Source organism: Euleptes europaea, chromosome 21 (genome assembly GCF_029931775.1).
Source record: "Euleptes europaea isolate rEulEur1 chromosome 21, rEulEur1.hap1, whole genome shotgun sequence".
Classification (NCBI taxonomy): Eukaryota; Metazoa; Chordata; class Lepidosauria; order Squamata; family Sphaerodactylidae; genus Euleptes; species Euleptes europaea.
The window spans coordinates 938932-966600 of record NC_079332.1 but is presented as its reverse complement, the minus strand read 5'-3'; the positions used below and the strand labels follow the sequence as shown (position 1 = coordinate 966600).

At 50.2% G+C, this 27669-nt stretch overlaps 1 protein-coding gene across 1 annotated transcript in view; it reads right to left on the bottom strand.

The window, feature by feature from the left end:
• The window catches only part of NHERF2 (NHERF family PDZ scaffold protein 2), a 38193-nt gene that overhangs the window by 3483 nt on the left and 7041 nt on the right, over positions 1-27669 (bottom strand). The window contains exons 3-5 of the mRNA XM_056866179.1: positions 6222-6401; positions 2629-2782; positions 334-377 (exon numbers count right to left, since the gene is read on the bottom strand). Coding sequence (XP_056722157.1) covers positions 334-377; positions 2629-2782; positions 6222-6401 — 378 coding nt within the window. The remainder of the gene's footprint in view (positions 1-333; positions 378-2628; positions 2783-6221; positions 6402-27669) is intronic.

The following is a 27669-nucleotide window of genomic DNA, read 5'->3' as shown; positions in this document are numbered from 1 at the left end:
TACTTGGAAGAAAATCTTTCCGTCTCGCTGGATTGGGGTTTGACTGGCATTTCTCTCGCCAAGCTCAGCACAGTGGGACCATGACCTCATCACTGGATCTACAAGTGGATTGTTTTGTTTTCTACCCTAGCAAAGACACGCCATGGAGCATCTGGGCACTGCCGGTTGAAATCTCAGAGAACGTAAGGAAGAGTCTGGAGAGATTGAGGCGGCGTTCCCCATGGTCGAAAACGTTTTCTCTTGAAAAATGCTGAATTCACACGTGTCAGGGTGAAATCTGCACTCTAAGTTCTGACATACCTCCTAAACAAAATGGGCTGGCGGCTCTCTTACCTGTGTTTGCGCTGACCCGTTGGTCATGGGCTGAGGAACCCCACCTGAAAACAAAGCAGAGAGAGACAGCCGGTTGAACAAATGAACACATGAAGTTGCCTTATACTGAATCAGACCCTTGGTCCATCAAAGTCAGTATGGTCTACTCAGACTGGCAGCGGCTCTCCAAGGTCTCAGGCAGAGGTCTTTCACATCACCTACCTGCCTAGTCTCTTTAACTGGAGGTGCCAGAGATTGACCCTGGGACCTCCTGCATGCCAAGCAGATGCTCTACCACTGAGCCAAAGCCCCTCCCCCTTGAATGCAGAACACGGTTTTACACAAATCCAGACTGCACGGCACACAAAGTTTAAGCCTCAAATAATTAGTTATGTGTTGCTGGCCTGAGCCAGGGTCAGCTCCGGATTGTGCCAACCCTGGGCATAATAGTACGTAATGAAGCGCTTCTGGGGGGGGGGGGGAGAGCCCCCCTTCCCCCAGATCACAGCAGGAGTTTTATTTGTGTACATTATTTATAATTCTCTTGCACTGGGGAATATCCCAGTCTGCAAGCCAGCACAAGCTGGGGTGGGAATTTGGACACAGATCCTCAAATGTCCTCGATACAAAACCCTCCACAAAGCGACCTCTCCCGTATCTCAGATGGTCACCTGTTTTCACCTTGTCAAAAGCAAACGTGGGAAATGGGTGTTTCATCTGAATAGCCGTAGCTGAACAAAAGTTCATAGGTGTCCCTTTTCGCAAACTACCTATCTGTACCTTCTCCCCCCGCCCTTTCCCTACTCCAAGAAGATCAGAGCAGCATGCATGATTTCTCCTTTCCCTGTTTTATCCTCACAACAACCTTGTGCATTAGGCGAGGCTGAAGGAGACAGTAACCAGCCCAAGGTCACGGCAGTATGTGGGTTTGAACCCAAATCCTACCCCAACACTTTAACCACATCCTCACATTGGCTTTCTAATCAGGAGGAAACCTCCAGCTTGGCAAACGACAGTCTACGGTCCTTACTCTAAAGAGGTCATTTTGTTGTCTGACCCCCTTCCCTTTGCTTGTAACTCAGCATGAAGTTGGCAGATATCTAAGCAGACCCCTCAAAAAAAAAAAAAAAACCACACCAAAAAAAGGAGGGACAGGAAAACAGATTTCAGCCATGCCGTTTGCCTTTTTAAAACCAGGCCTCGTTCTCAAAGAGACACCCAGTCGTTCAGGCTCGCTTTTGTCAAGCGGGGCCGCCTCTCCTCGAGAGGAGAACAGGGGGTTGATTATCCCCCGTGCCAAGAAGAAAGTATCTCTGGCTCCTCTCTCTGGTTCACTCCGGCGCATCTGACACCATTCCCTCCCCCCATCTCTGAATCGTTCCAAGTCGTTCCTTTGGATTCTTCTCTCTGTTGAAGGCCAGGAAAAGACAATCCAGCGCTAGAGACAAGAACTCCGCTTAGATAAGAAACAGCTGGGTTAGAAACACACAGAACTCTTCATTCAGGCCAGCCAAGGAGGAAAGAGGGGGGGAGGCGTCGGGTGGAATGTGGCGATCCGCCCCTCACAATGCTGCAGGGCTTCAGCTGGCAGCTCACAGAAGCTAGGATTATGGGTAGAAGTTCCAATTAGCAGGACCAATTATTCCTGTCTCAGGAAACGGCTGCCCTTCGCTTGTGGCTGACCCCCGGGGTGCCAAGAGACCAGCCAAGCCAGCGCCTTGTTTGTGAAATGCCCGTTGTCGTAACTCCCGCCCCTTCATCCCTACGTGTGACAGCCGCCTGCGGTTATTCAGTGGCACAGGAAAGGAACTCTGTCCATGCACAGAGCAACTCTCCTGCCTGGCCAAGCCTGGGCATGAAAGGGAAGTGGTTCTACAGGGCTCATTGGAAGAGGATCCTTTTTTAATCAATGCTCCAGGTCTCTCCTCGAAGTCAACTTGGAGACTCCAGTTAGTTCAAAATGCTGCAACAAGTTTATTATTGAGAGCTAGATGGAAAAGGCCCTCACTAGCTGAGAAAACTGCAACCGGGTATAACGGCAGGAGCATGTCCACATTCATTGGGTCCTGAGGCTGAATTCTAGCATTAAAAAATACGTACTGGAGCTGAGGCCTGGTAAGCAAGTGCTCTCAGAGGGTATAACCCGCAGTCGACATTTCTAATGTTTTACCGCATCTCATGCGTGAAAAAACAGATGTGTGTGTGGGGGGACCTATCGCATGTCTACTGAGCATGGAGAAAGTGAGAAACGCACCCAGCTCCTTCTCTCTTTCCTGCTCTTCGCCACCAAGCCGATTCCTGGGAAGGGCGACTCACCTCTGACGTGCTCCTCGGTAGGGACAATGCCCAGCTTCTTGAAGTGCTCCTCTGTCCTGGGGTCCACCACCAGCAACTTGGCTTCGCTCTCCTTGGATTTGATGTGGGCCACGACCTCGGAATGCTTCATGCCCTCCACGTTGATCCCGTTGACCTGCAGGAGGGGAAAACGAGGGAGGCAATTGTCTGAGAACTGAGCTGACAGGCAGCAAAAAGCAGAACTGCTGCTTTGGTTCGAAAACTTGCACAAATGACCAAAACTACCACTGGTTTCGCGGTTCCCCCCTTCTGCCCAGGGAATCCTGGGAAGTCCAGCTCAGGTGGGGAAGTGGTGGTCTGAGGAGGGAGGGGCCATGGCTCAGTGGTAGAGCCCCTGCTTGGCATGAAGAAGGTCCCAGGTTGAATTCCCCGGCATCTCCAGTTAAAGGGACTAGGCAAGTAGGTGATGTGAAAGACCCTTTTCTGCCTGAGACCCTGGAGAGCCACTACCCGTCAAAGTAGACAATACTGACTTCGATGGACCGAGGGTCTGATTCAGTATAAGGCAGCTTCATGTGGCATTCATTTCACCCTCCAAAATTACAATTCCCAGGATGCTTTAGAAGGACACCATGGCAGTTACGCTGGTATAAAAGATATAGGTCAGCAGAAAAGCTGGGACCTCGAGGAATCTGCATTGGCCAATGTTGATGCTTGATTCAATATACAGGGGTTAACCCCCCCCCCTCTCCACACACCGCTGCAAATATTAAATCAACTCACTGGATTTTAAAAATCACGGGACCAAATGTAGGCGGGGTGAGAGATTCCCAGGTCCACCACTGGTGGTGAAATGAAGCACAAGGTTTTATTTTGTTAATGAAAATGTACTTTAAAAAAAACATAGGTTTAGAAAGAGCTAAAAGGGGGTTCTTTTCTGCTAACAAAGGAGGAACCCAGCAGAAGCGGAGGGAATAGCTGGGCAGTGGATCAGGCTGTTTCAGATAAGGACAAAGGGAGAATTCACTGGAGAGCAGAGAGCCGCCTAGGCAAACAATAGCGATGCTTTTGTCAGGGCAGATAATGATCCCCCTCCTCCTTCATGCACAGGAGGCCCCGATTGTCACCTGACAATGCAAAGCAACCGCCTTCAGTTCATCATGCTGTAGGCTTTAAAAACAAAAGCAAATATGGCACTCATACCAGGGAAGTTCCTGGTTCAAATGTCACCTGAACCGCAAATGCATTTGGGGAGGCCTGTTCAGTTCAGCCCCCGCACCCTTACCCATATCCTCAGTTTAGGGCTAGCCGCACCGACAGTTTCCATCCTAAGCACAGCTATCCCCTTCCAAGTCTATTGGTCTCGCTGGGCTGAAAAGGGAACAACTTTGCCTAGGACTGCCCTGTGAGCTACCCTTGCAGGGTCGTCGTGAAGATGACTTGGGGCCAAACAGCAAGCGACGGCCTCAGACCTCTTTGTTTAAACCTGCATTTACCCCAGTCGTGTATAAAGGGTTTTGGGTTTGGGTTTTTGTTTGTTTGCATTATTTATTTACTAAAACATATCTATCCCGGCTTTCCTCTTGGCTCAAGACCGCTTACAACAGTCGTTAAAACATCCCCAGCTGAAACCAAAGACAAAATAGCAAACCCCAAGCTGCTTGGGGGTAGCTTCCTTTTGCCTGCAGTCTGTTCTCGGATGGAGACAGAAGGGCCTGGGGAGGCGGGCCGAAGGAGAAGCAACACCTCAGTCAGAGGAAGGGCGGAGGACCTCCCCACCACGGACACACGGAGCCCTTTCTATTCTAAAAGACACGCACGCACGAGCAGACCCCCATCCCTGCTTTACTGGGGCAGAACTGGAGCGGGGGGGTGGGGGTTCAACAGGCGGGTCTGCCTCCTTCAGATCCGGTCTGTCCCCCAAGGTTGCATGCGTGAAGGGTTTTGAACTCCTGAAATGTTATGTCAGGATAACAAGGGGTAAACAAGTGTTTAAAGGGTTCAGTTCTTTAGTTGTTTTTTTTTGCTTGGGGGCCTTCCCAGTGAGAAGGGCTACATCGCTGCCACCACCATCACCCCCCACGAGGGGAAGAACCTCAGCGGCACCATAAACCCTCCTGGGGAAAGACCCCTTGGGAGAAGCCGCCAATGCTGGCTATGCAGAAGCGGAAAGAAGCCTCGCTCTACCCAAGCTATGGGGCTCTGGAGACTGAAGGTGGGCTGGCCTTTCACTGGAGACCTTCCCCCCAAACAGCGCTCGCAATAGGCCTAAAGGAGAGCAGCTGGGAATACAAAACCACAGGCCGGCTCTTTCGATGGCCTCCGTTTCCTAGCAACACCTTCACCGGGAGAGAGGTTTCTACGCAGCCTCCCTGCAGGACGAGCCAGGCCAAGCCCTCGACGGGAAGAGGCGGCTGGAGCCGAGCCCGAAAGCCCCTCTCTGAGCCCTGCCTCGCAAGCGCCTCTAGTCCTGTCGGAGCCCTGGAGACGGCCATGGCATTTCTTCCTGCGTGCCCATACCCACCGCCTGTTATGTGCATATTTTCAAGGTGTTCCTGGCACAGCTGTATACAGGTGGAGCACAAAGCAGTGACCCTGGGGAGGGGGACAGATAAAATAAAATTTGCTCCTCCACTACACTGACAAAACCCCTCCAAGGAGAGGAGCTCTTGAGCATCAAACATTTATGCCCATTGCCGCTGGATCAGGTTTCTGAATTTCACAGGTCACTCTCTTCCCTCTTTGTGGCTCTGGGGAACGTGCCAGGGGCAGCTAAATAAATAATGAAAGGGCCCTATCGGTGACATGCTGAGCAGCAAGAGAAAGAAGGCTGGTCTTCCCCCCCCCCCAACATCCCCACCTCCTCCAAGGCCTCTCTCTCTCTTTCTGTCCCTCCTGCCCAGGTGCTGTTGAGCACATTAAAGATTCAGATACCAGGAGCAAGCAGGAGAGGCCCCACAAAGCCAAATCTGCTGCAGGACAGGTGTTAATGCAGAAAGGGCAAGCGAAGATCACTGCTGGGGGCGCATCCCTTTCTGGAATTTTTAGGTTTTTTAAATTATATATTCCTTCTGTTCTGTAAGCCAAAACTGAATGGGTGAACCAACTGGACAGCTTAAAGGCTTTTCTCAACCACTCCCTGTTTTGGGTGCTGAAATTTGCTGGAGAAGTGGGGGGGAAAGAATCACAAGACTGGCCCAGCCAGTGTGACAGAGGCTTCGAAGACAGATTTTGAAAGCTCTGTTAAAGAAAAGGATAGTGACCATCTGTTTGCTTTCTAAAAAGATGGGAGCCCTTTGCATTTTCTACCTGAAGTGTCAAAAATCTCAATTGGGTCCTGCCTCCTCAAGCAGGCCAGGTCAGCAGCAACAAACACAGAAGACTGGGAGGGGGCCCAGGTGAGGTTACCCATGCTGTTGTCCTCTCTCAACAAGGGCGTCTTTCCCAGAGAGGAACTGGGACTCAAATTCACAGGCCATCCTGCAGTTTGGGGCATGAGAGGAGTCGCTGTGGTCACCCAGCAGCAGGGTTAAAAGATGTCGGACTGGAAGAGGCACAAGCACTGGCGGATTTGTCCTCAGGGCCCCGTCACACCTGGAAGCCCCCTCGCTTACCTCCACGAGTTTATCCTGTGGTCGGAGCCCCGCATTCGACGCCGGCGAATCTGAGTCAACTGACCGGATGAACTGTCCGGGGCGGGACTTCTCGCTGTGGAGGTTGAACCCATAGCCCGTGGGGCCTTTTTTGAGGTGGCAGAGACGCGGGCACAGTTCCTTGGCTTGTCCATTCAAATCCTAAAATAAAAATAAAAATTGCATTGTGATGTTCATTTCTCTCTCTCTCTCTTTTACAAAAGGTACATAACAGTGAGAAGACATAAAGCAAGGAAACAGCCCTGAACAGGAGATACCCCACCCATCCCACTCCCCAAGGCCAAAGGGGGCAGATTAAAAAATGCATTTCCTCTAATTGAGTCTATTTTTAAAAGCCAATTGTCTTGAAATAATAAATTTAATACATTTGCTAAATGACAAAAGGGACAAAATTAGAAACTCCCATTCGGCTCCCTCTCCCACTTCAATGGGCAGGGTGAGCACGTCATAGATTGACAGGGATCCATTCTGCTTTCCTCGGCCGTCAGAAATGGATGTGCTGCGCGAGCGGCAATCTCCTCGCGCTGTCGTTAGCAGAACAGATCCATAGAGTTCAGTTTCTTTGTATGTATATATTTCAGAACTAGCTCTCATGGCCAGCAGTCCCTTCCTCTCCTCTCCTCCACACTCTTCCTCAGAGCAGACTCCACTTCCCCCATAGGCCTCCTCTCTCTCTCCCAGGCCTAGTTTTAATATGTATACACACCTGCGACCTGGAGGAAAGAGGTGGGCTGAGACTCTTAAACAAAAACATAAGTTGGGTCAAACTACTAGCTGAATTAAAGGACTCGTCCAGATGGTGGGCTACATGTCAGAAAAGCAAAATCAGTGCAGGCGGAAAACTAGCTTGTCAGGGGGAAATGTTCAAGCTAGCTTTCTCCCTGGCACTCTGTTTTTCTAATGTGGGGGGAATGTTTCCCTCCTCTCGGGGGGACATTTTAAAACACGCCGCCCTCTAATCTGCGGCTTGACACAGCACAGTCCTGAGAAGGCGTAATCCCCTTGATTTCACTGGTCGTGTGAACTGGCCCCTCGCTAAGGGCCAAAATACGCAATATGACTGATACGTCCCGAGTCATGGGGGCGCTACCCAACTCCCAGTCAGAGGTACATCAGGGGAACTCTCCTTAAACAGTGCTCATTTGCTCGGCACTGTGCAGAGGGAGAAGCAGCAACCAGTTTCCTTCAATTTTGCCCATGGAAACGATGGGGGGGGGCTTTTCTCCCTCATATTGCAAAGCAAATAAGCGCTGTTTTAGATGAGTTTCCCCCAATATACATTTGACTGCGAGCCAGATAGTGCACTGGTAACCCCGCACATGTGGGGCACATTGTGTATTTTGGCCCTGCCCCAGCCTCATACCCAGATCCCGAGGGCAGGAAAGCAGAGAGCAATCACATTTGACCACGCCACTGCTCCTTGCCATCCAAACACCTAGGCTGCAGAAAAGAATTACCACCTGAAGCCATCTCCCCAAGGGCTGACTGCTCATTATCTCGGGGGGGGGGGAACACACGCCAGGTAAACAATCCGATTACCAGAAGGGTCTCTAAGTGATTATCTCTAGCAAGCGCGGATGATCCTCAGCCCGAGGCCAACCAAGTCCATTTTCTATTAGCCTCCTCTCCCTTTTCAAAGGCGCTCTTGTTCCTCAAGAGAAATTAACAGGCCCAAGGAAGGGCCCTCAAATATTTCCTAAAACCTTCCTCAGAGACTTAAATCTTGTTAAGATTTCCATATTATTGACCCCCCCCCCCTTGTGCAGAAGGGAGACATTTGAACATACAGCTTCACCCATCACTGTGTTGTAGTGATGGGGGAAACTGCCTGCACGTTAAGATCATGTGGCTTTGTACCTTAACAAGGTACTGTTGCCAGGGGTCAACCTTCTGATCTGCTCTACCTTTGACCCACCACGCAGACCCTTTAAGGAGACCCTTTAAGGTCTTCCTTCAAAGAAGAAGAGTTGGTTTTTATATGCTGACTTTCTCTGCCACTTAAGGGAGAATCAAACCGGCTTACAATCACCTTCCCTTCCCCTCCCCACAACAGACACCCTGTGAGGTAGGCAGGACTGAGAAAGCTGTGACTAGCCCAAGGTCACCCATCTGGCTTCATGTGTAGGAGTGGGGAAACAAACCCAGTTCCCCAGATTAGCCTCCGCCGCTCATGTAGAGGAGTGAGGAATCAAACCCGGTTCTCCAGATCAGGCTACAAGGTGGGAAAATTAGGAAATACCCCTGCTTGAGGCCTGGCAGAGCTACTACCAGCCAGAAGAGCCACTGCCAGGCTAGAAGAACCAAGGAGCTGACCCTGGGCGTTTGTTCATGGGTTGCACAAAGATCTGACTCTATACACAGCATCTCCCCTTGATGAGGCCTAGTGTGGAGAGAAGCCTCGTACTGACTGTACTAGCCAGTGCTCAAAGCAGCTACGCTTCAAGGTTTTCCCTCTCCCCAACTCCCTTTTCCAAGCTGAGGCACAACAGCCCAGATGTTTTTATACATGGAATGAGGAAATCTCAGGAGAGAGAGAAGGAAGAAAGATTTGGAAGCTCTCCAACATTTGCTTAGGGACCAGCAGCTGCTACAAGCAGCTAGAGGGCTTCTTCAGATGCCACGCATTGTTACGAGGCAAATCAGAGCTTGGGAAGCAGATTTTACGAATTTCTTTCTAGGCAGAAGCTATATCCTTTTAACCAACTAAAGTCCGGGGCATTATTGCTGTACCGGCATTGTAAGAACTACATAATGCCCCACTATCTAACCTAAAGCGGATTCCTGTATTCCATGGACTGACGGCGTTGCTCAGTAAAACAGGATGTCGTGTTATTTCGTTCTAGCAGGCCAAATTAAATCTGGATTGCGTTCAAATTTTGCTCTGCTTTCCACCATGTGATTTCTGGCGTAAGTGCCTCAGCCTTAATAATAATAAAAAAAATATGCTAGGCATGAAGTCGGATGAGTCCAAGCCTAAAGGGAAGGGCCGAGCATTTTAAGATGAAAGTAAACACTATAAGCAGTTTATTTTTCCAAAAAGCAGAACAATGAAGGAATACTCACCCATTCACACACGCACACACCTGGGACCTGGCATTTTCAGTAAACTGCTCTAACTGCTCATAAGTACGAACTAGGCTTTCTTAACGCTAAATCTAGGGTGCAGGCGTATTTGGGATACGGAGTGCAATTCTGGTCTTCCCATCTCAAAAAGGGTTCTGCAGAACAGAGAAAGGTGCAGAAAAGGGCAGATCAACATACTCAAGGAAATCGAACACCTTCCCTACAAGAGAAAGGATAAAGAATTTGGCCCTTTTATGGTTCTAGAAAAGACGGTGGGGGATTTAAAGGGTTTTACAAAATTATGCATGAAACCCAGTGCTAGAAGGCAACATCAGGGAAGGTCCCAGGTTCAATCCCCGGCACCTCCAGTTAAAGGGACCAGGCAAGTAGGTGATGGGAAAGACCTCTGCCTGAGACCCTGGAGAGCCACTGCCGGTCTGAGCAGACAATACTGACTTTGATGGACCCTCAAGGGTCTGATTCAGTATAAGGCAGCTTCATGAGTTCATGTGACCCCTGGTCTGATCCAGCAGGGCTCTAAGACCTTGGCTTTTAAGCTGATGTGCAGTTGATGCAGGACAGACGGAAAGGAAGTACTTCCTCACTCAAAAGCGTGATTAACTTGTGGCATTGTCATGACGGTCTTAAAATCTAATTTAATTTAGAAATTAATTAGAAATTTAATTTAGATGGCCTTAAAAGGCTCGTCAACAAACTCCTGCCCATACAGAGCTATCAGGCAGGATAATGAAGTAGAACCTCCATGCTCCAAGGCAGTGCACTTCTGGATACCAGATGCTGCTGAAGCACGACTTCCTGTCTGCTTAGGCGTTTCCTGGAAACAGAGTGCTGTGCTTAGTCTGATACGGTAGGGATGATAAACTTTAAGGCGGGTATTGTGTGTTAGCTATTTCGTACGAGGAAACAATAAATACGATACAATGTAAACCTTGAGGGTACAGGGAGATTTTAAAAAATGTTGTTCGTCTATGCATACTCCCTAAAACAAACAGGGCTGTCAACAGTTTGGCACCCAGATCGGTTGCTTGCTTTTCTTCCATTCTGCCAGACGCTCGGGACCGCCCCCACCCAAGTTTTTCTTCAAGATGGCGCCTCGAAAGTTTACATTTGGAGATGCACAGACCTCCCCCCAATCCTAATCCAGGAAGTTTGGCACCCAGGACCCTCCAGGAGGACAGGTGTTCGCAAGAGATGCTTTCAGCGGGAACATCCTGCCTGTTAAGGTCAGAGCAGGTAAACTGATGGATGTTTTGGTTTGCTTTGGTTACGGAGGACTCGCTCATGTTTGGGAGTGGCAAGCAGCTGCGAAAGATAAACTAAATATTTGCGGAGATTAACTTTGCCAGGAAAGGGAGGCGGCAGCAACCAGGATCACGAAATCACAGGGAATAGACCAGGAAGGGGGGGGACTTTAATAAAAGCACCATCACAATTCTGCAAATGCTCTCCTTAACACCCTTCCACCAGCAGCCAGAGTTACGGCTAGGTGGACTTCCACAGAGATGTTCCTGCAGCCCGCCAACCTCGTCTGGTGGGCCGACAGGTGCCCGAGAATCCGCCTGGTTTTTTGGCTACTGAAAGGGAGGACAGCCAAGCACCACCAGGCTACAACCCACAGCGGAGCAGACTGTGCTCGGTTAGGAAAGCTGAGCAGGCCGCAAGCTGCCACACGACAAGGAGGAAGGTGCCGTTTTTGTCCTTTTCGTAGCTGTGCCAAAGAGCCCCCTGTGCCAAACCCCTGTGGCACCTCTTCCGTCCTCTGCCCAACTGCACAAGGTCCAGGGTAACAAAACTCCTTTGAACCACCGGGACCAGTGTTTGCATGGGGACCAGTGTTTGCATCAAGCGCTCAAATTTCAGCTCGCCAGGCTTCACCGAAGCTTTCCTCTAAAATTTCAGCATGTCAAGCATCACTGAAGATTTCCCCCTAAATTTCGGCATGTCGGGCATCAGGGAAACTTTGCCCTTAAACTTCAGCATGCCGGGCATCGGTGAAGCTGCTCTCCTCAAGCTGTTGTCCCCAAAGGAGGGGTGTCTACCTTGAAACTCGTAACAGAGGACTTGCTCTGAACAGCCTCAATTCACCAGGATGCAGCCTTTCAGCACCAAGCCTAGACACTCTGACAAACACATTTCTCCATGGATCAGCTGTGGCCGGCTTATAGGCTTATCATGGAGTCGTGGATGCCACTTAATCAAGCAGCATCCTCGACATGGCATATCCAGTGCAACACAAACAAACACACACGCGCAGCTGGCTCATCCTCCCGACAAATCGTAACCGGCCCGGGATAGTTCCCATGGCCTCCAAGCCAGCAAAGTTCGTGAGGATCTGCAAATATTTCCAGCCTGCCTTAGAGAATTATTCAAAGAACGGCAGAAAACAGGAAATGATTCAACTGGTTGAATAATATCAGTGCTCTGGTCTTTCTCAGCTGACCCCATAACTTCCATGTGGGGAGGAGAGCTTAGATCCTGGGCTTTTGGGGTGGGAAATTTATTTTTTCTTATCAAAATGGATGCATATGGATCCCTTCTTTAAAAAAATAACAGAAATCCTGAATGGCCCTTTTTAAATTGTTGCTTTAGACAACGCTGTTATAACATTGCATTATTGCTGACTACTAAAATACATTCAGCATAAAATGGCCCCGATCCTCCAATCGCCTCAGTGCCCCGCAAAATGTAATTTGCAGTCGTGGGGACCTTCCTTTCCGAAGGTCTCCCTCCCACCCCCCGCAGCCCCACAATGCTCTTTCACACAACACAAGGAAACATGACCCAGGGTTCTCCTTGGCCAGCAAGGAACCAAAGAGGAAAAGCTACTGCTCAATCCTGTTTGAATTCGCCAGGCTCATGCAAAGAGAAGTAAAGTACTTTGGGGGTACAGTTTGTGTCCACAAGCTCAGCTAGGTGAAAAGGAACCTGAGGCACACAAGATGTGAGGAAAAGGAAGAGAAGTATGTGCAGTGGAAAAAAGTGCTCTGGTCTGCCTGCCAAGTAGGGTTGCCAACCTCCAGGTACTAGCTGGAGATCTCCTGCTATTACAACTGATCTCCAGCAGATAGAGATCAGTTCACCTGGAGAAAATGGCCGCTTTGGCCATTGGACTCTATGGCATCGAAGCCCCAAACCCCGCCCTCCAAAGGCTCCACCCCAAAACACCCCTGCCGGTGGCGAAGAGGGACCTGGCAACCCCATTGCCAAAACATACAGGCCATAGTGCAAAAAAAGCAGATGAACACACAGGTAAAGGTGGCTCTCTCTGGTGACAGGGACTGCAGGCTTTTCGAAAATCCACTCCTGCAGAACCTTCAGATGAAAAGAGTCAGTTTGGCTTAAGAGGTGGCCGGCTGAGACTCCGCCCATCCCACAGGACCCATCCCACTAACGACAGGGACACTGCTCCTTTCCTATTAAGCACGCAAAGAACCCATCAGCACATTTTGCTGCTGAGTCAGTACCATAAACATATCTCATCTAAATTAATGTGGAGGCTCACTTGGCAATTAATTAATCCAGCGTCAGCCCTGGAGCAAAGAGAATCAGTTTCCAGGAGTGCCAGAGACATCTTTGCAGAGGTTTAAAAAAAGAAAAGAAAAAACCTGTGATATATATAAAAAAATATTATAGCTTTCAGCACCTGCGGACGTGTCTTGTTCAGCAACCAAGGGACACCTGCTATTTCGTAGAGAGTAGCCAAGACGGCCCCAGCCTCTGAGCTTAAATAAATAAATTATCCAAACACAGCACCAAGGAAATTTCCCAGTCCACAACTACAAGACATTGTGCACATGGAGAAAAAAAATATGTCGATTTGCTAGTCTTGAAAAAAGTTTGCCTGGCTTTAGGCTTTCTTCCAAGGACAATCTTTTTTTGGAGAATCCGGGGTTTCCTGAGAAGTAAAAGCGCTGTCGAGGATAAACAATTCCTCTACTCAGAACTGGGCCAGCGGGGAGGTTCTAGAAGAGCCGTTTCTTTCACACCACTGTCTTCAGCTGCCACCCGCAAAGAAAAGGCGCAACTTGACCAAAGCGAGGACGTGCAACGGAAGAGGCCAAACAGTCTTCACTGCCCCTGCGGCCCCGAAAAGATAACATCCTAGAGGCCGGACAAGGTGAGCTGGAACCCCTTTCAATTCCAAGCGGAGGCCATATTAAGCACAGTTCAGGGCAGCTCTAGATCGGGGGTCCCTTTGGAATTCTGACCCAGGACAGTGATCACAAATTGCTGCCACAGGAGGTGGAGCCAGCCACACAAAGTCAGGGATACATGAAGACATGAAGCCACCTTCTACTGAATCAGACCCTTGGTCCATCAAAGTCAGTATTGTCTACTCAGTCTGGCAGAAGCTCTCCAGGTTCTCAGTCTTTCAGGTCACCTACTTCAGGCAAAAGCTGTGTTTAACAGGATGCCTTATTAATCTGCACAGCCCATCAGCAGCCCTGCTGGGCAAAAAAACCCAAAAAACCTCCACCAAGCCCTGCCCACTTTCTAAAAGCACTTGGCAGGCGCCAGGGCAGCTGTTGGCGGGTGCCATGTTGGGGACCCCTGGTCTAGACAGTGTATGCCTCATTGGATATACCCGTGGGAATGCGAATGAAAACCCCCACTGGCATTTCAGCTCTGCAGTCGGGGAGGCAGGAGCCCTCATGCGGCATCTACAGGCCTCGGGGCCTCCGTGTCTCCAGCTGACACCTTTCTAGGGAAGCCTCCTGCAAGCACGCAGAGCTGATGGCCTCAAGCCCACCCCGTCGACTTCCCCTCTGTTCAAACACTCACTCCAGGAGACATGCTGCTGTGTCGTGTGCCCCCCATGGTTGCCACGTGCCCTCCAATGCCAGGCCTACCTAAAACACCAACCCACCATTGGTCTCGCAGTGCCTGACCAGCAGCTCCGGATGACCACAGCAGGCGAGCTCAGGCGCCCGACGGTGCTTTGAGCACTCTGGATTTTGCCACGGGAGTTAGACTGAAAATCCCAACTGTGGGCATTGAACTGCTAAGCCCTGTGATTCTGATCCCTGTTTGGAGACAGAACAACTTGCCCGTAAATCCTTTGCTGAACAGTGGCATTTTGGAGCGGCTAATGTTGGACAGAGAGGCTTTCTATGCTCCAATGAGGCTCTATGAAAGCGTGCAGCAATGCCAGTCGAAGGAGGGCTTTCTCGTTAGCATCTGCCAATCACAGTGATGGAAGGTACCACCAGGGTCATCTAGTCCGACCCCCTGCACAATGCAGGAAATTCACAGCTTTCCCTTTGGGAAAGCTCACAGCAGCTTACAGGAAGCTTCAGATTCACAGTCACGTCAGGTACTCACCGAACACTGACCGAGGAATGTAAGTAGGAAAAAATAAAGAGTCCAGCAGCACCTTAAAGACTACAAAATTTCTGGCAGGGCACGAGCTTTTGTGAGTCACAGCTGTGACTCATAAAAGCTCATACCCTGCCAGAAATTTTGTTAGTCTTGAAGGTGCTGCTGGACTCTTGCTCTTTTCTATTGCTACAGACAGGCGAACACAGCTACCCATCGTGATCTATCTCCATGCAATATCAGAACATTGAAAGAGCCCCGCTGGATCAGACCAGTGGTCCATCTAGTCCAGCCTCCTGTCTCACACAGTGGCCAACGACCTGGAAAACCCCACAAGCAGGGTTTGGAGGCCAAAGGCCCCCAGGCGTCTCATATTCAGAGGTAGACTGCTTTTGAACATGGCAGTTTAATTCATTTTCAAAATACCGAGAGCGCTTTTCCAGTTATACAAGATGCTGGCGATCGAAGATGGTTAATCAACAGACTGGCCCCTTCAGTTGCCATCCTTAATAGCCAATGGGTATTTTCTCCGGTAGGAATTTGTCTCACCACCTTTTAAAGATATCCAAACGGCTGGCCGCCACTGCATCTTGCGGCAGTCAGCATCCACAGCCCTGGCCTAGGTGGCAGGGGGAGGGCTTGATTGTAATAAAGACATTCTCTCAATGCATAGAAATTAGATCTGAACAATAACTTTTGTGTGCAAGAAAGAGGGTCAGGTTGCAGGTAACCCAAGACCTCTGTGCAATTTAAGAGGAAACCGCAAGCAGTGTTCTAAACGATGGGGAAGAAAGCAGGCGGCGGGATGGAGTTGGGATGGGCGACCGGCTGTCCCCAGGCCAAATCCGAAAGGGCCCTGTAACTGCAAGCAACATTCGGGAACTCTAACGGGAAGCAAACCTGTCCCTTTTAGAAGAACAATACAATGACATTTGTTAAAATGTATAGGCCAATTGAATGCCCCAAGAGGTATTCAAGTCGGAATGAACGGCCAGGGCCACCTTACAAGATCCTTTTGCCACTTCCCCAAAGGGTTTGGGAACCCCAATCCTAATTGACTCTGGCAGCGGCTGCTCCAGGGACATTTCCAGAAGGGTCTTCTCCCCACTTCTTCCCCCTCCTCCTGGATGCTCTGGTCAGGCAGTCTGGCTCTCTCTCCCTTCTCCCCAACAATGACAACCTCCAAGGCACCAGAAGCCTGGAAATAACGACTCCCTGAAGTTGGCATTCCAAGCTAAGGAGTGACAAAGTTCAGAGGGGTCAGCAGAGGAGGGAATCCGTTCCCTTCCTCTGCCCGTCCAGAAGACAAAAACCGTCACTCCCACATGCAGCATTTGAATACAACAAGATAGCTAGAGATCTTAGTGGGAAGGAAGGCAGCAGGGTGTGGCCTGATCTCCTCACATCTCAGAAGCTAAACAGGGTTGGTACTTGGGCCACCAAGGAAGACTCTGCAGAGGAAGGCCACGGCAAACCACCTCTGCTTCTCATATGTCTTGCGGGAGTTGCCATAAATTGGTTGCAACTTGACTACACTTATGCACATTTGGGGGGGGATTGGACTAGAGGGGCTCTAAACAGCCCCTTCCGACTCCATGGTTCCACGATCTATGAAATCAAAACATTACATTTGCATTTATTCCGTTCAATGTTGGTTGTCTTGGAGAGAGGTTTACGATGTCACAGTTGCCAGCCAATCGGCACTGCCCATAGCCAGCATTTATTGCTAAAAATAAAAAGGTACCTTTGTTTTAAAAGCGGGGAGGGTATTTCCTAATTAGCCCCACTGCTATTTAAAAACAATATAATATCTGTCTTAGAGAATAGGGAACTCCGGATCTTCTGGGGCCAGCCGGATTTGTCATCTTGATGCAGATCTGCTTCCGGGACTCTTCCTGAATACACGCACCAGAGCAGCTGGTTCAGCCCTTCCTTCTCCCTCTCTCTCTCTCTCTCTCACCCACACACACTTGGCAAAATAAAAATTCCTAAATGCTCTCTGGTGAGAAAAAAAAAGGGGGGTGGGAAAGCAACGGCAGATTGCCAGCAAATCACACAATATTACATATGATGAGTCACGCTGCTCCTGAGCCAGAGGAGAGAGCAACCCAGCCAGTCATGCTTCGGCACGGGTGCCGGGGGCTTCATGCTGGGGGCACACTGCAGAGCTTTTAAGATGTGGCGGGGTTCCTTGGGAGGAGGGGGCCACCGTCCGCGCCAACTGACTCGGCCGCACCAGTAACAGAGGGCTTTGAGGTTCAGGGCAGGGTTTAGAAGCAGCGTACAGGAATATGGAATACGGCAGTAGAATCAGGAACGACAAAGGGAAATAATTCTTCACACAGCGTGCGATTAAACTGTGGAATTCACTGCCAGAAGATGTAGCAATGGCTACAGGCATAAACAGCTTTCAAAGGGGATTACCCAGATGCACGGAGGAAGAGATCTATCAGTGGCTACAAGACCTGGTGACTAAAGGGAACCTCCATGTGCAGAGGCAGTGCCAGGAAGGCCACATCAGGGGAAGGCCTCATGTTGGCCTCGGTGCCCTGATGTCGGCCCTCCAGAGGAACTGGTTGGCCGCTGTGTGAGACGGGATGCTGGACTAGATGGACCCTCACTGGTCTGATCCAGCAGGGCTCTTCTGAGGTTCTTAACCTCCATGTTCAGAGGCAGTCCACCTCTGAATACCAGTGGTCAGGAAGGCAGCATCAGGGGAAAGCCTCATGTTGGCCTTGGTGCCCTGTCGTTGGGACCTCCGGAGGAACTGGTGGGCCAAGACGTGGCTCATGAGCCGCATTCAGGCTTGATCTGGGCTCCAACCTCCAGAGCCTCCTCCAGGCAAGATACATCCCCCAACCTCCCTCTACCACCGAAATTTCCCAAATTAATCTTAAAGCACAACACAACAGGCATTCCTTTGCGCATGTACTCGGAAAGAGGTCCTTTTGAATTCAGTGAGAATTACTCCCAAGTAAACACCGGCTGAGAGGAGGTGTAAGAACCTTCCAGAAATACCTATTCTCATGAACTTCCACATTCACGGGATTTTACACAGCTTTGGGGGTGCTTTTTATTTTTAAGTGGCAAAGGAAAAATCCCTTCTCCTCTCTCCCCCCACAAACAGTCATTGCAGCCGCGGTTCCTTGTGCGAAGTTGGCTCCCTGCCGCTGAAAAGAGCGGCGGCCATTGTCTCCGTCCCGAACAAACGCCAGCGATCTGATGTTTGTTAAGAGGAGGGGGGGCACCGACGCCCCACTCGGTGCCAGAGAGACTCAGAACGGCTCCTATTGAAAGTCTCGGTGGCTCCACGGAACACAAAACTTGGTTCACAGTGGCGCTGGGGGAACTTCCTACCCCAGAAGTTCCCAAACTCAAAAGGGCCACAAAGGGAGCTTCCTTCAGCATTTCAGGCCTTCAGTGGGAAAGAATTCTATGCTCCGCGCCACACAGATAGTCTTGGGCAAGGTGCTTTCGGCCTAACCTACTGCGCAAGGTTGTTGTGCGAGTTGAAGCCAACGATACACTGCAAAGAGGCCCGAGAATCATTGGGCAGGATTCCACAAAATCCATCCCACTATGCGGTGCTTTCCTCTGGTCTAAAGAGCCTGCCACCGGCAGCAGGACGGATCTGCGAGATCCAGGACTCTACAGGGAAGCACCCTCTTCAGTGTAATGGAGCTACAGGATCCCGGGGGGTTCTGAGTTCAGATGTTAACTGAGCCGTGAACTCAGCCAGAGCACATATCGCGTTTCTTAGCCGCTGACTTGCAAAACCATAAACGAGGAGACACTTATGCACTGATGCCCCACCACCACCACTAAACAGTTGCCTTCCACCTCCTGCCAGAGCCAAAGGAGAAGGAGAAGAAGGGTCAAGGGGAAGAAAAGGGAAGCCGCCTGCTCTAAGAGGAGTCCACTGCAGAGAGAGGAGAGAAGGAGAAAGCTGGGCTTGGCCCCGAGAACTGGCCCCACTGCGGTCCTGGGGGAGCCCCTGTCCACAGCCATCATAGGGGCTTTTCCTTAGCCATGTCAGGCTCAAAGGCCAGCTGACAGCCACCTAAGGCATCAGGTAGCGGAAGCAGGAGCAGCCAGGCCGAGAAGCCAGAAAGCTCTTCCAAGTCCCTCTTTATCACCGGCACCTTCCAGCCATTTTCTGGGGCGCACACCGCACCACTAAGGCATCCGCCGGCTGCAAAAAGGCCGCCGAGAACTCGGAGAGTTTTGCTTCAGACGCTCAGGAAGGAGAGCAGATGCTCCGTTTCCCTTTTTAACGCCATCAGGTCTGTTCCTCCCGCCCACAAGATCCAAGCCGTCTCCGCTCCAATTCGGCGTCAGGAGATTGCGGCAAAAGCGGCGGGACGCCGTCTGCCCCAAACCCCATTGCTCCATCTCTTGTTTGCTGAATGACAAAACCACGTCAGCGTCGCGGGGTGTGTGTGCAAGAACGGCTGTGAAGAATTAAACGCAGCAGCAGCCGAATGCGGCAGCCGAGGGATGAACATCTTGAAAAAGAGGAAAGTTCCGTGGGCCCGTAAGGATGGGGAATCCATTATCGGAAGAGGGTGTTAAAGGGACGTGAGACTCTGAGGCCTGTCCGTGACAAAAGGGAAGCCTCCTGCCCTAAGAGCAGTCCACTGATGGGTGTGTACAGATACATTGCGTCCACAGATCCACACACCCCAAGGGGTGTGCTGAAATACCTCGCGCCGGGGAAAGCCCCACTGGAAGCAGAACAGATCAGCAGGACCAACTTTTCCTGTGTTCTGCCTCTTGCCTTTTAAACAAACGGAGAGATTGCAAACTAAAAACAAACCCACCCCGGTTTTCAAATATTTGGTCCCCCACCCCACTGCTGGAAGCCTGAGGCTGCATCTGCCTCTCCTGCTAGCAGAGTGCAGTCAAAAGTCACCTCGGAGAGACGGGCCTCACGGTCACCCCCACTTAAACCACGAAGCCTTTCCTCTGGTCCCAGCTGAGTGTGTTACTAATTGCCTGCAAACTGATGCAGGACAGAATCGTTGAGTGGGAAGGAACCACCAGGGTCATCTAGCCGAACCCCTGCACAATGCAGGGAATTCACAACTACCTCCCCCTCACACACACCCAGTGTCCCCCTACTCCACGCCCAGAAGATAGCCAAGATGCCCTCCCTCTCATGAACTGCTTAAGGTCATAGAATCAGCATGGCTGACAGATGGCCATCTAGCCTCTGCTTAAAAACCTCCAGGGAAGGAGAGCTCTCCACCTCCCGAGGAAGCCTGTTCCACTGACGAACCGCTCTAACTGTTAGGAAGTTCTTCCTAATGTCTAGACATTTGAGCAGTGCATTTAAAATACTTCATGTTAAATCTCTTACAACAACCCTGAGAGGTAATCTAGTCTAAATAGCCTAAATGCCAAAACAGGCAGAAGCCCACCCCCATCCCTCAGGTCTCAGATTCCAGAACTGTTGTAACCTCTAGATGTGATACCACCCACAGGCCAACCACCCCGAGGCTGCAAATCATCGCTTGAGACAAGCAAAGGCCTCAAGCAAGTGAGCCAAGCCGCGTCTGATCAGCAGAAGCAGAATCAATTGTTTCATAACATCCTTGCCCATTTGGCAGGTAAACTAAGCAGAGAAGGGCTGTTTCGCTCAAAGGATGACGAGCTCACAAAGGAACCTCTGATTCCCGTTTCTCCCCCTGCTTTAACAATGCAACTGAGATCCTCCCCCCTCAAACAATACAGAACGGATTATTAAATGGAGACTGTTCGTGGTGCAGGGTTTAAAGAAGTCCTTGTCCCTGCGAGCCCTCCCAAACAATTCATCCGCTCTATGGGATGTAGACTAAGGCCAAAGCACTCCACTAAGTTCTGGGTCTTCTTCTAAGTTCAACATGCCATCTTTTTCAGATATATGTGTGTGGGTGTGCAATATATAATATTTTGCATGTGTTTTAAAATTTTGCCTTTTGAGATAAAAGGTGTGGAAAGGTTTAAGCAGCTAAGTGGTCTTGCTTGCAACACGACACCAAAGGAAATTAAAGTGACATTTAAGTCCAAAGTTAGAAAGCTTCAGCTCGCTTAGTAACAGAAACCTTCCAGATCCAGGCAGGACTTTGAAAAAGAAAAAGCGGCGATTCATAAAGAGGGGTTAGAATCAGGCTATTTTCAGCAACAGAGTTTTCCAGGCTTTTCAAATCTCTGCTGAATGTCAAAAGAGGATTTCTATTCTACGGAGTGGGGAGGAGAAAGTACAGGCTTCCCACACATCTGAGCCAGCGATGATCAGCCACACACAACTGGTCCAACACCTACCAGGTTTGTTTAGGGAGTGTGGATCTTGGGTACGCCGGGTCAGGATTGCGCACCAACTTCTGCTTCACAGAACAGCCCGGGAAAGACGCCAGGGTCCCAAGACCGTTATCTACAGGGAACACAGTTCCTCTCCAGGGTTTATCTCGGAGCGTTCCCAGTACAGCCAGTTCTAAAGCAGCTGCCCCAGAAGCAAGGCAACATTCCCAGCACTGCCACAGCTGTTGATATCTCCTGGCGCAAGAACAACCTGACAAAGAGGGTACAAAGTATTTTGGGGATGGTCACAGGGCAAGGCAAGAGAGGCTGGCCGTACGGAAGCCAGGAGGAAACCCACAGCACCTGCTGCCTGTTTGCAGCCGGGGGAGAGAGAGCAGCTAACAGCACCTCCACAAAAAATCCAGGAAGGAGGAGATAAACACCCTCCCAACGTTGACGCTCCCAACATGACAGCTGGCACCCATACTGGATTCAGAAAGCCAAATGTTCTCCCACATATTCCCTCTGCGTATGCTCAGAAACACTTTCCCTTCTAGTCAATCGTCAAGCGTAAGAGAGAAAGGGAAGGGAACAATTCTGAGGAAAGAATGATATGGGAGTTGTGAATTTTTGTATCTGGAGAAGGTGGGCATCTAACTCAAGCGGGAAAGGCAAAGCTGTTGGCAAAGTCAGTGAACAAACACACCTGTCTTTCAAACTCCCTCCTCTTTGCAGCGTTGATCCCCGCCTCGAGAATAAATATTATTATTAATAATAACAAAGGTATTTGCTGTGCATCTTATGGGCAGCTGGCCATGGCACGCGCTTCAGCAGGTGTCTGCGCATAAAGGCATAACACCTTTTCATCTGCTAAGACATCTGGAAAACTTATAAAATCGCTTCCTCAGGTTCTATTTTCCAAGGCTGCACAACTTTAGAAATCACAGGGGTCTTTCAGCAGGTCTACATGTTCCCTTCAAAGCTGAACACAGACAAGGGAAACAGCCAGCGGGACACCAGGAGAAAGCTCTGCCTCGGGAGTGGGGCATTTCTTGCATGCAGAAGGTTCCAGGTTCGGCCGCCTACAACCCCAAGGACCTCAGAGAACAGGTCTTGGGAAAGGCCTACAATCCTAGAGAGCCGCTGCCAGAGGAGGCTAGACTAAGCCGGATGAACCAGCGGTCTGATCTGAAGAAGGCAGCGACCCATGATTGGCATCTGAGAGAATGGGTACGAGGAGGGCAAGGCCTCAGTGTCTGACCAGGCCAAGGGGTTTCGGCTCATCAGAAGAAGCGTGAGCTCAAGGCAGGAAGGGTGTTCGTGGCAGGCCCAAATGCAGCCGTCTCCACCCGGTTTATCAACACGCCGCAGCAGACGGAGGGCAGCAGAGCTCTGATAAGAACAGCGGCAGCCTACCTCGGCTATGCCCGCCTGGCCTGGCACCTCTTAGCCTGAGGTCTTTCCATCTGGGATTCATTCCACACCGTCCCTCCAGTCAGTTCTTAGCAGCTCAGGAGGACACGCAAAGATCCTCCTCTCAAACGGCAGGCTGCTCTTGGCCTTAAAAAAAAAAAAATGCTCACAGATATCCATTTGCCCTTTTAGGAGCCAGTAGTGTACAGATGAAAAGGGGACAGGGAAAGGGAACTTTGAGGCGTCGCACTGGGATTGATTTGGGTTTGGCAAGGACAGAAAGGGAGAAAAGAGGAAGGTGGTTCTGTGACTTTGCATTGGGAACACCGCCTTGCAAAATCATCAGCTTGGGGGTGGGGGTGGGAAGGGAGCGGACCCAGCAAGAAAAGACTGCAACCATCACAGATGCAGTTTTTGTGGCCAAAGGCCTGCTGTTCTCCTGGTGAAGGACCACCTCTGGCTCAAAACACACCAGGTTTTTTTGGGGGGCGTGTTCCTGTCTCTACACCTTCTTCAGAATCTTAATCATGCAAAATCAGTGGGGTCAGATCATTCTTCAGAGAGAGAAAAACATTTCCAGAAGGTCCTCCCTGGAGGTTTATGGTGGGGGGGGGTCTTTTTTGGACTGGGTTTCCACTCAGCAGCCAAGGATAATCCAGGTCTGCTCTTTGCAGGGACGGATGCTGTCAATCTAACCCATCTCAATGTCGGACAAACGGAGGAGGAGAAAATAACATGACCAAGGACCAGTTTCTTTCCATTCACTCTGAAAACAGCCACGGCGGTCTAAAATTTCTCCTCTTGGCAGACCGCTCCGCTAGCAAAGGTGTGAGAAAAGAAGTTGCTTTGTTTCAAAAAGGGCTTTTTGTTTTTTTGGTTTTTAACGGGAAAAAGCTAAAAACCTGCCAGGGGACTCATCTGAAGATCTGGTATTCAACAAGGCCCAAGTCAGACGGGAAGAATACTTTCACACTGAAATTAAAAACCTAAGAAACCCCCCCAAAAGCGACACGAGCAACATCGGAACATCTTTCTCTGCAGCCAGATGGCTGATGCCCCAAAGGTGAGTTATTTACTTGGGGTGGGGGAAGGGGGGGAGCTGCGGCCACCTGAAGCAGAGTGCAAAAAAGCGCAAAAGCTCACAGCGCAGCGGCATTTCATGCAGCATTCGCCAGGTCACGTCTAGGGACTCCGCAATAGCTGGTCAAGGAGTCCAACCTTTCGTAAGGCTTGTTTGAAACAAGTTTCTGGCTAGAGAAAGATCCTCTTTCCTAGGTCTTGGCACTCACAGAGTATATTGTTTAAACCGGGTTGCTCTCTGCCTTGCCCATAAGCCCATCTTTAAAGGGGCCACCATCCACCGCTTTTAGCTGCCAAGAGGAACAGGAGAAGGTTGGTTAATGGCTGCTCTGGAACCTTTCGCCCTTTCCCTCAATTCACAGGAATAACGGGGGGTGGGGGGTTCCCTAGCTTATGTACCCAGCCCACGGTCTGGAATAAGCTGGTACTTAACACATTCTTCTTCTCCTGAATCACAACCAACCATGAGATTATTAAGCCAAGCAGGAGATGCAGCTGTGGCCGATCTGTGGTTATTTCAGCCTACAAGAGCTAGGATGTTTCTTCCGAATTACTGTTTTCCACCAGGAAGAGGAAGTCCTACATGATAATGCATGCCACATGTGAGTGAACATGTGTGTTTTCAACGAATTGGACTCAACATCAGTCTACGTAGGAGGTCTGCTCCGAAAGAAAGTTATGTGCAAACATCTCCGGTGCATGGCTGACAGGCAAAGATGCCCCGTCACTAGGCCACAGCGTCTTACACTTTGCTGGCATTCGCTTGGCATTCTTGTGGTCCTCCTCAAACGATGGCCAGGGTACTCAGTGAGGCTGCTCTCTCCCTACAAACTGCTTCCTTTTCTGACAACGCATCATAAGAACATAAGAAAGGCCATGCTGGATCAGACCAAGGTCCATCAAGTCCAGCAGTCTGTTCACACAGTGGCCAACCAGGTGCCTTTAGGAAGCCCACAAGCAAGACAACTGCAGCAGCAGCATCCTGCCTGTGTTCCACATCACCTAATATAATAGGCATGCTCCTCTGATCCTGGAGAGAATAGTAAGCATCATGACTAGTATCCACGTTTACTAGTAGCCATGAATACCCTTCTCCTCCATGAACAGGTCCCCTCCCCTCTTAAAGCCTTCCAAGTTGGCAGCCATCGCCACATCCTGGGGCAGGGAGTTCCACAATTTAACTATGCACTGTGTGAAGAAATACCTCCTTTTATCAGTTTTTAATCTCTCACCCTCCAGCTTCAGCAGATGACCTCCCCCACCCCACCCCCGCATTCTGGTATTATGAGAGAGGGGGAAAGCTTCTCCCTGTCCACTCTCTCCACACCATGCATCATTTTATAGACCTCTATCATGTCTCCCCTTAGCCGCCTTCTTTCCAAGTTAAACAGCCCTAAGCGTTTTAACCACTGCTCATAGGGCAGTTGCTCTAGTTCCCTGATCATTTTGGTTGCTCAGGGGCCTCTTATGCCCATGCGCAGAATCCTTTTTAGCGCCACGGATTTGTCTCCACAAAACTACGGCTTCATTTCCTTCCATCCCTGACTCTCTCCCCCCACGAGACCACCCTCCCCCAATTCCAGGATAAACAATCCCCTCCAGCTCCAAGCACTGTGAGCACAAGTACATAAACACAGCTGCATACACCGCCGTTCCCAGAAAGCCACTCTGGTTCTGGGAAAGCCAAAGCAGGCCTGAAACGCACAACAGAAGATGCAGGAAAGGAAGTCGCCCTGCTCTTGTTCTGCAAGAAGCCCCCAAAGGTGCCACTGGTCAATCGTGCACATTTACCACGCCAAGAGTCTTTGCAATTCTCTCCTATTTCAACTGAGCACAAAATTTGTTTTTTGTTTTTTAATGCTTTCTTTTCTTAGGTGTACACAAAATTACTAATAGAAAACATCCTGAAAAGGGCCAGACAGGACCCACACGTTTGCAAACAAGAAGTTATTTACATGTTTGCACTGAATAATAAAGCCACTGCAACCGTTCAATGCTTCCAGAAATTTTACTATCCAAAGGCACTGTTTATTGTTGCCTCAATTCCCCCCTAAAGAGGGTCTTTTTCACTAAGTTGTTGCTGAGCCTGCGTATAGGAGGAAGGCTTTCCTTTTAAAAATTAAATATGTTGTTAGACTGAGAGCAGAATTTCCCACATTTGTTATCTTTACAAGTTGCCGTCAACCCGGGGCTTCGGCCTTTTGCCTTTGACCTTCTAACGCCCCACAGGAGCTTCTCCGAGGCACCCGGCCACCAATCAACCACCCGGCTGGCACATCAGGGGGGATTCTTAGTCCTGAGAGCTCCTTTACTGGAAATCCCTCAAATCCCTACCAAGAGGAGCTCGGGAGTTCTGAAACGACCCCATAAAGTTCGCCAACCCGCTAAGTCAGCTGGAACGCCCTTCTGAGAACCTGAAATCCCACCCCGAAAGCTTTCCCCTCCGTCTGTACACAGGCCTGTTGTAAGTGGTCAGATGTAAAAGATTAAGAAGGCGAAATGCTCCGTGGACAAGTTTTTGCCTTGTACACCCAGATCCCACACGGAGGCCTGGTTCTTGCCAGCCGGTCCTTAATTGGTTTAACGCCATTCAGCTTCCTCATGGAGCAGCGGAATAGTTCAAAAATCTCTGGCTTATCAATTAATTCCCCCAAGGAAGGAAGTTCAGGTTTTAGAGACAGACAGGCTATTTGGGAGGAAAGAGTCGTACGTCGGGGAGGGGGCACATGCAATGGGGTCACGAGCGAGGGTTTCATAGCCCGTAGCCACTTCTCTAGGGGCTGCTTACTGAAGATCACCTAAATAATTATATTTAACAAATAAACTACCTTTGAGGGGGAGGGAGGTGATTTTTAAAATTTTTAATTCATTTATCCCGTCTTTTCCTCCAATGGGGACCCAAAGCGGCCTGCATCCTTCTCCTCCCCTCCATTTTTATCCCCACAACAACCCTGTGACGTAGGTTGGGCTGAGAGTGTGTGACCCCCCCCCAAGTTCACCCAGCGAGGTTCCATAGCAGAAGTGGAAATTCGAACCTGGGTCTCCAGATGGTAGTCTGACATTCCTAACCACTACACCACACTGGCTCTACCCTCAGGTGATGCCTTGGTCCCATCCCCAGAGGCATCATGAGGTCTAGCAACATGATTTAAATGCTTCCTTTTGTTTTCTCTCTCCAAAGGCCTGATCCTCGCCCACAGATACATCCCGCTGCATCTCAAAGCCTCTTGCCAAGACATTACCCACCCTTTCTCCTCTGGGGAGCCTGAGGTTCCTTTGGTCCAGAAACCCGAGGCGCTGGGTGTCCCGGGAACAAAAGTGAGCGCTCATCCCGGCCCTTCCTGATCCTAATCTTCTCCCCGCCTTCTGTTCATTTCCACTCGCTTTGTGTTTCACTAAAAATACCACCACAGAGGAAACTTCGGCCATGGGGCGGACACCTCCCTTCCCAGGAGGGGCTTCCTGAAAACTCCCTGAGTCAAAAACAAACCAGGCAGGAAGGTGAAAAGTTGGGGAGGGGGAGAGAGAGAAGGGTGCCTTGAGATAATGCAAGAGGCGCTCAGGAGAATGCTTTGATTGCGCGCGCGCCTCTGCATGGAAGTAGAAGGAGCGGGGCCATGTTATTCGGTACACATGAAGCTGCGTTCCACTGAATCAGACCTTTGGTCCATCAAAGTCAGTATCGTCTACTGAGACCGGCAGCTGCTCTCCAGGGTCTCAGGCAGGGGTCTTTCGCATCACCTACTTGCCTGGTCCCTTTAACAGGAGATGCTGATTGAACCTGGGACCTTCTGCATGCCAAAGCAGATGCTCTACCACTGAGCCATGGCCCCTCCCCAATATGATGTCGTTTTAGATCTAGACAGCCTCTGGAGATCAAGAACATGTGAATGCACATGTCTAACCAGCCCTCTGTCTTGTGCCAGCTCTCCAGGGTTTCGGGCCCAGTAGGAGCTTTTCCAGCCCCTGAGAAGGCAGGGATTGAACCCAGGACCTTCTACTGACAAAGGAGATGCCCTACCACTGAGCAAAACCTCACAGAACGTGCTAGTCTTTAGCATTTGGAGCCTTTTTTTTAAAGAACAAGTTTCCAGTCCTCATTACCGTGAAGGTAAGCTTGAAAGCACTTTTATAATGCCTCACGAACTCTCAGAAGAACTTCCCTGGGTCAGGGATGGGGCTTCAGTGCCTTTGGCCTTCCTCCAATGAGGAAGCCAACCCAGAAATTAGTAAAATG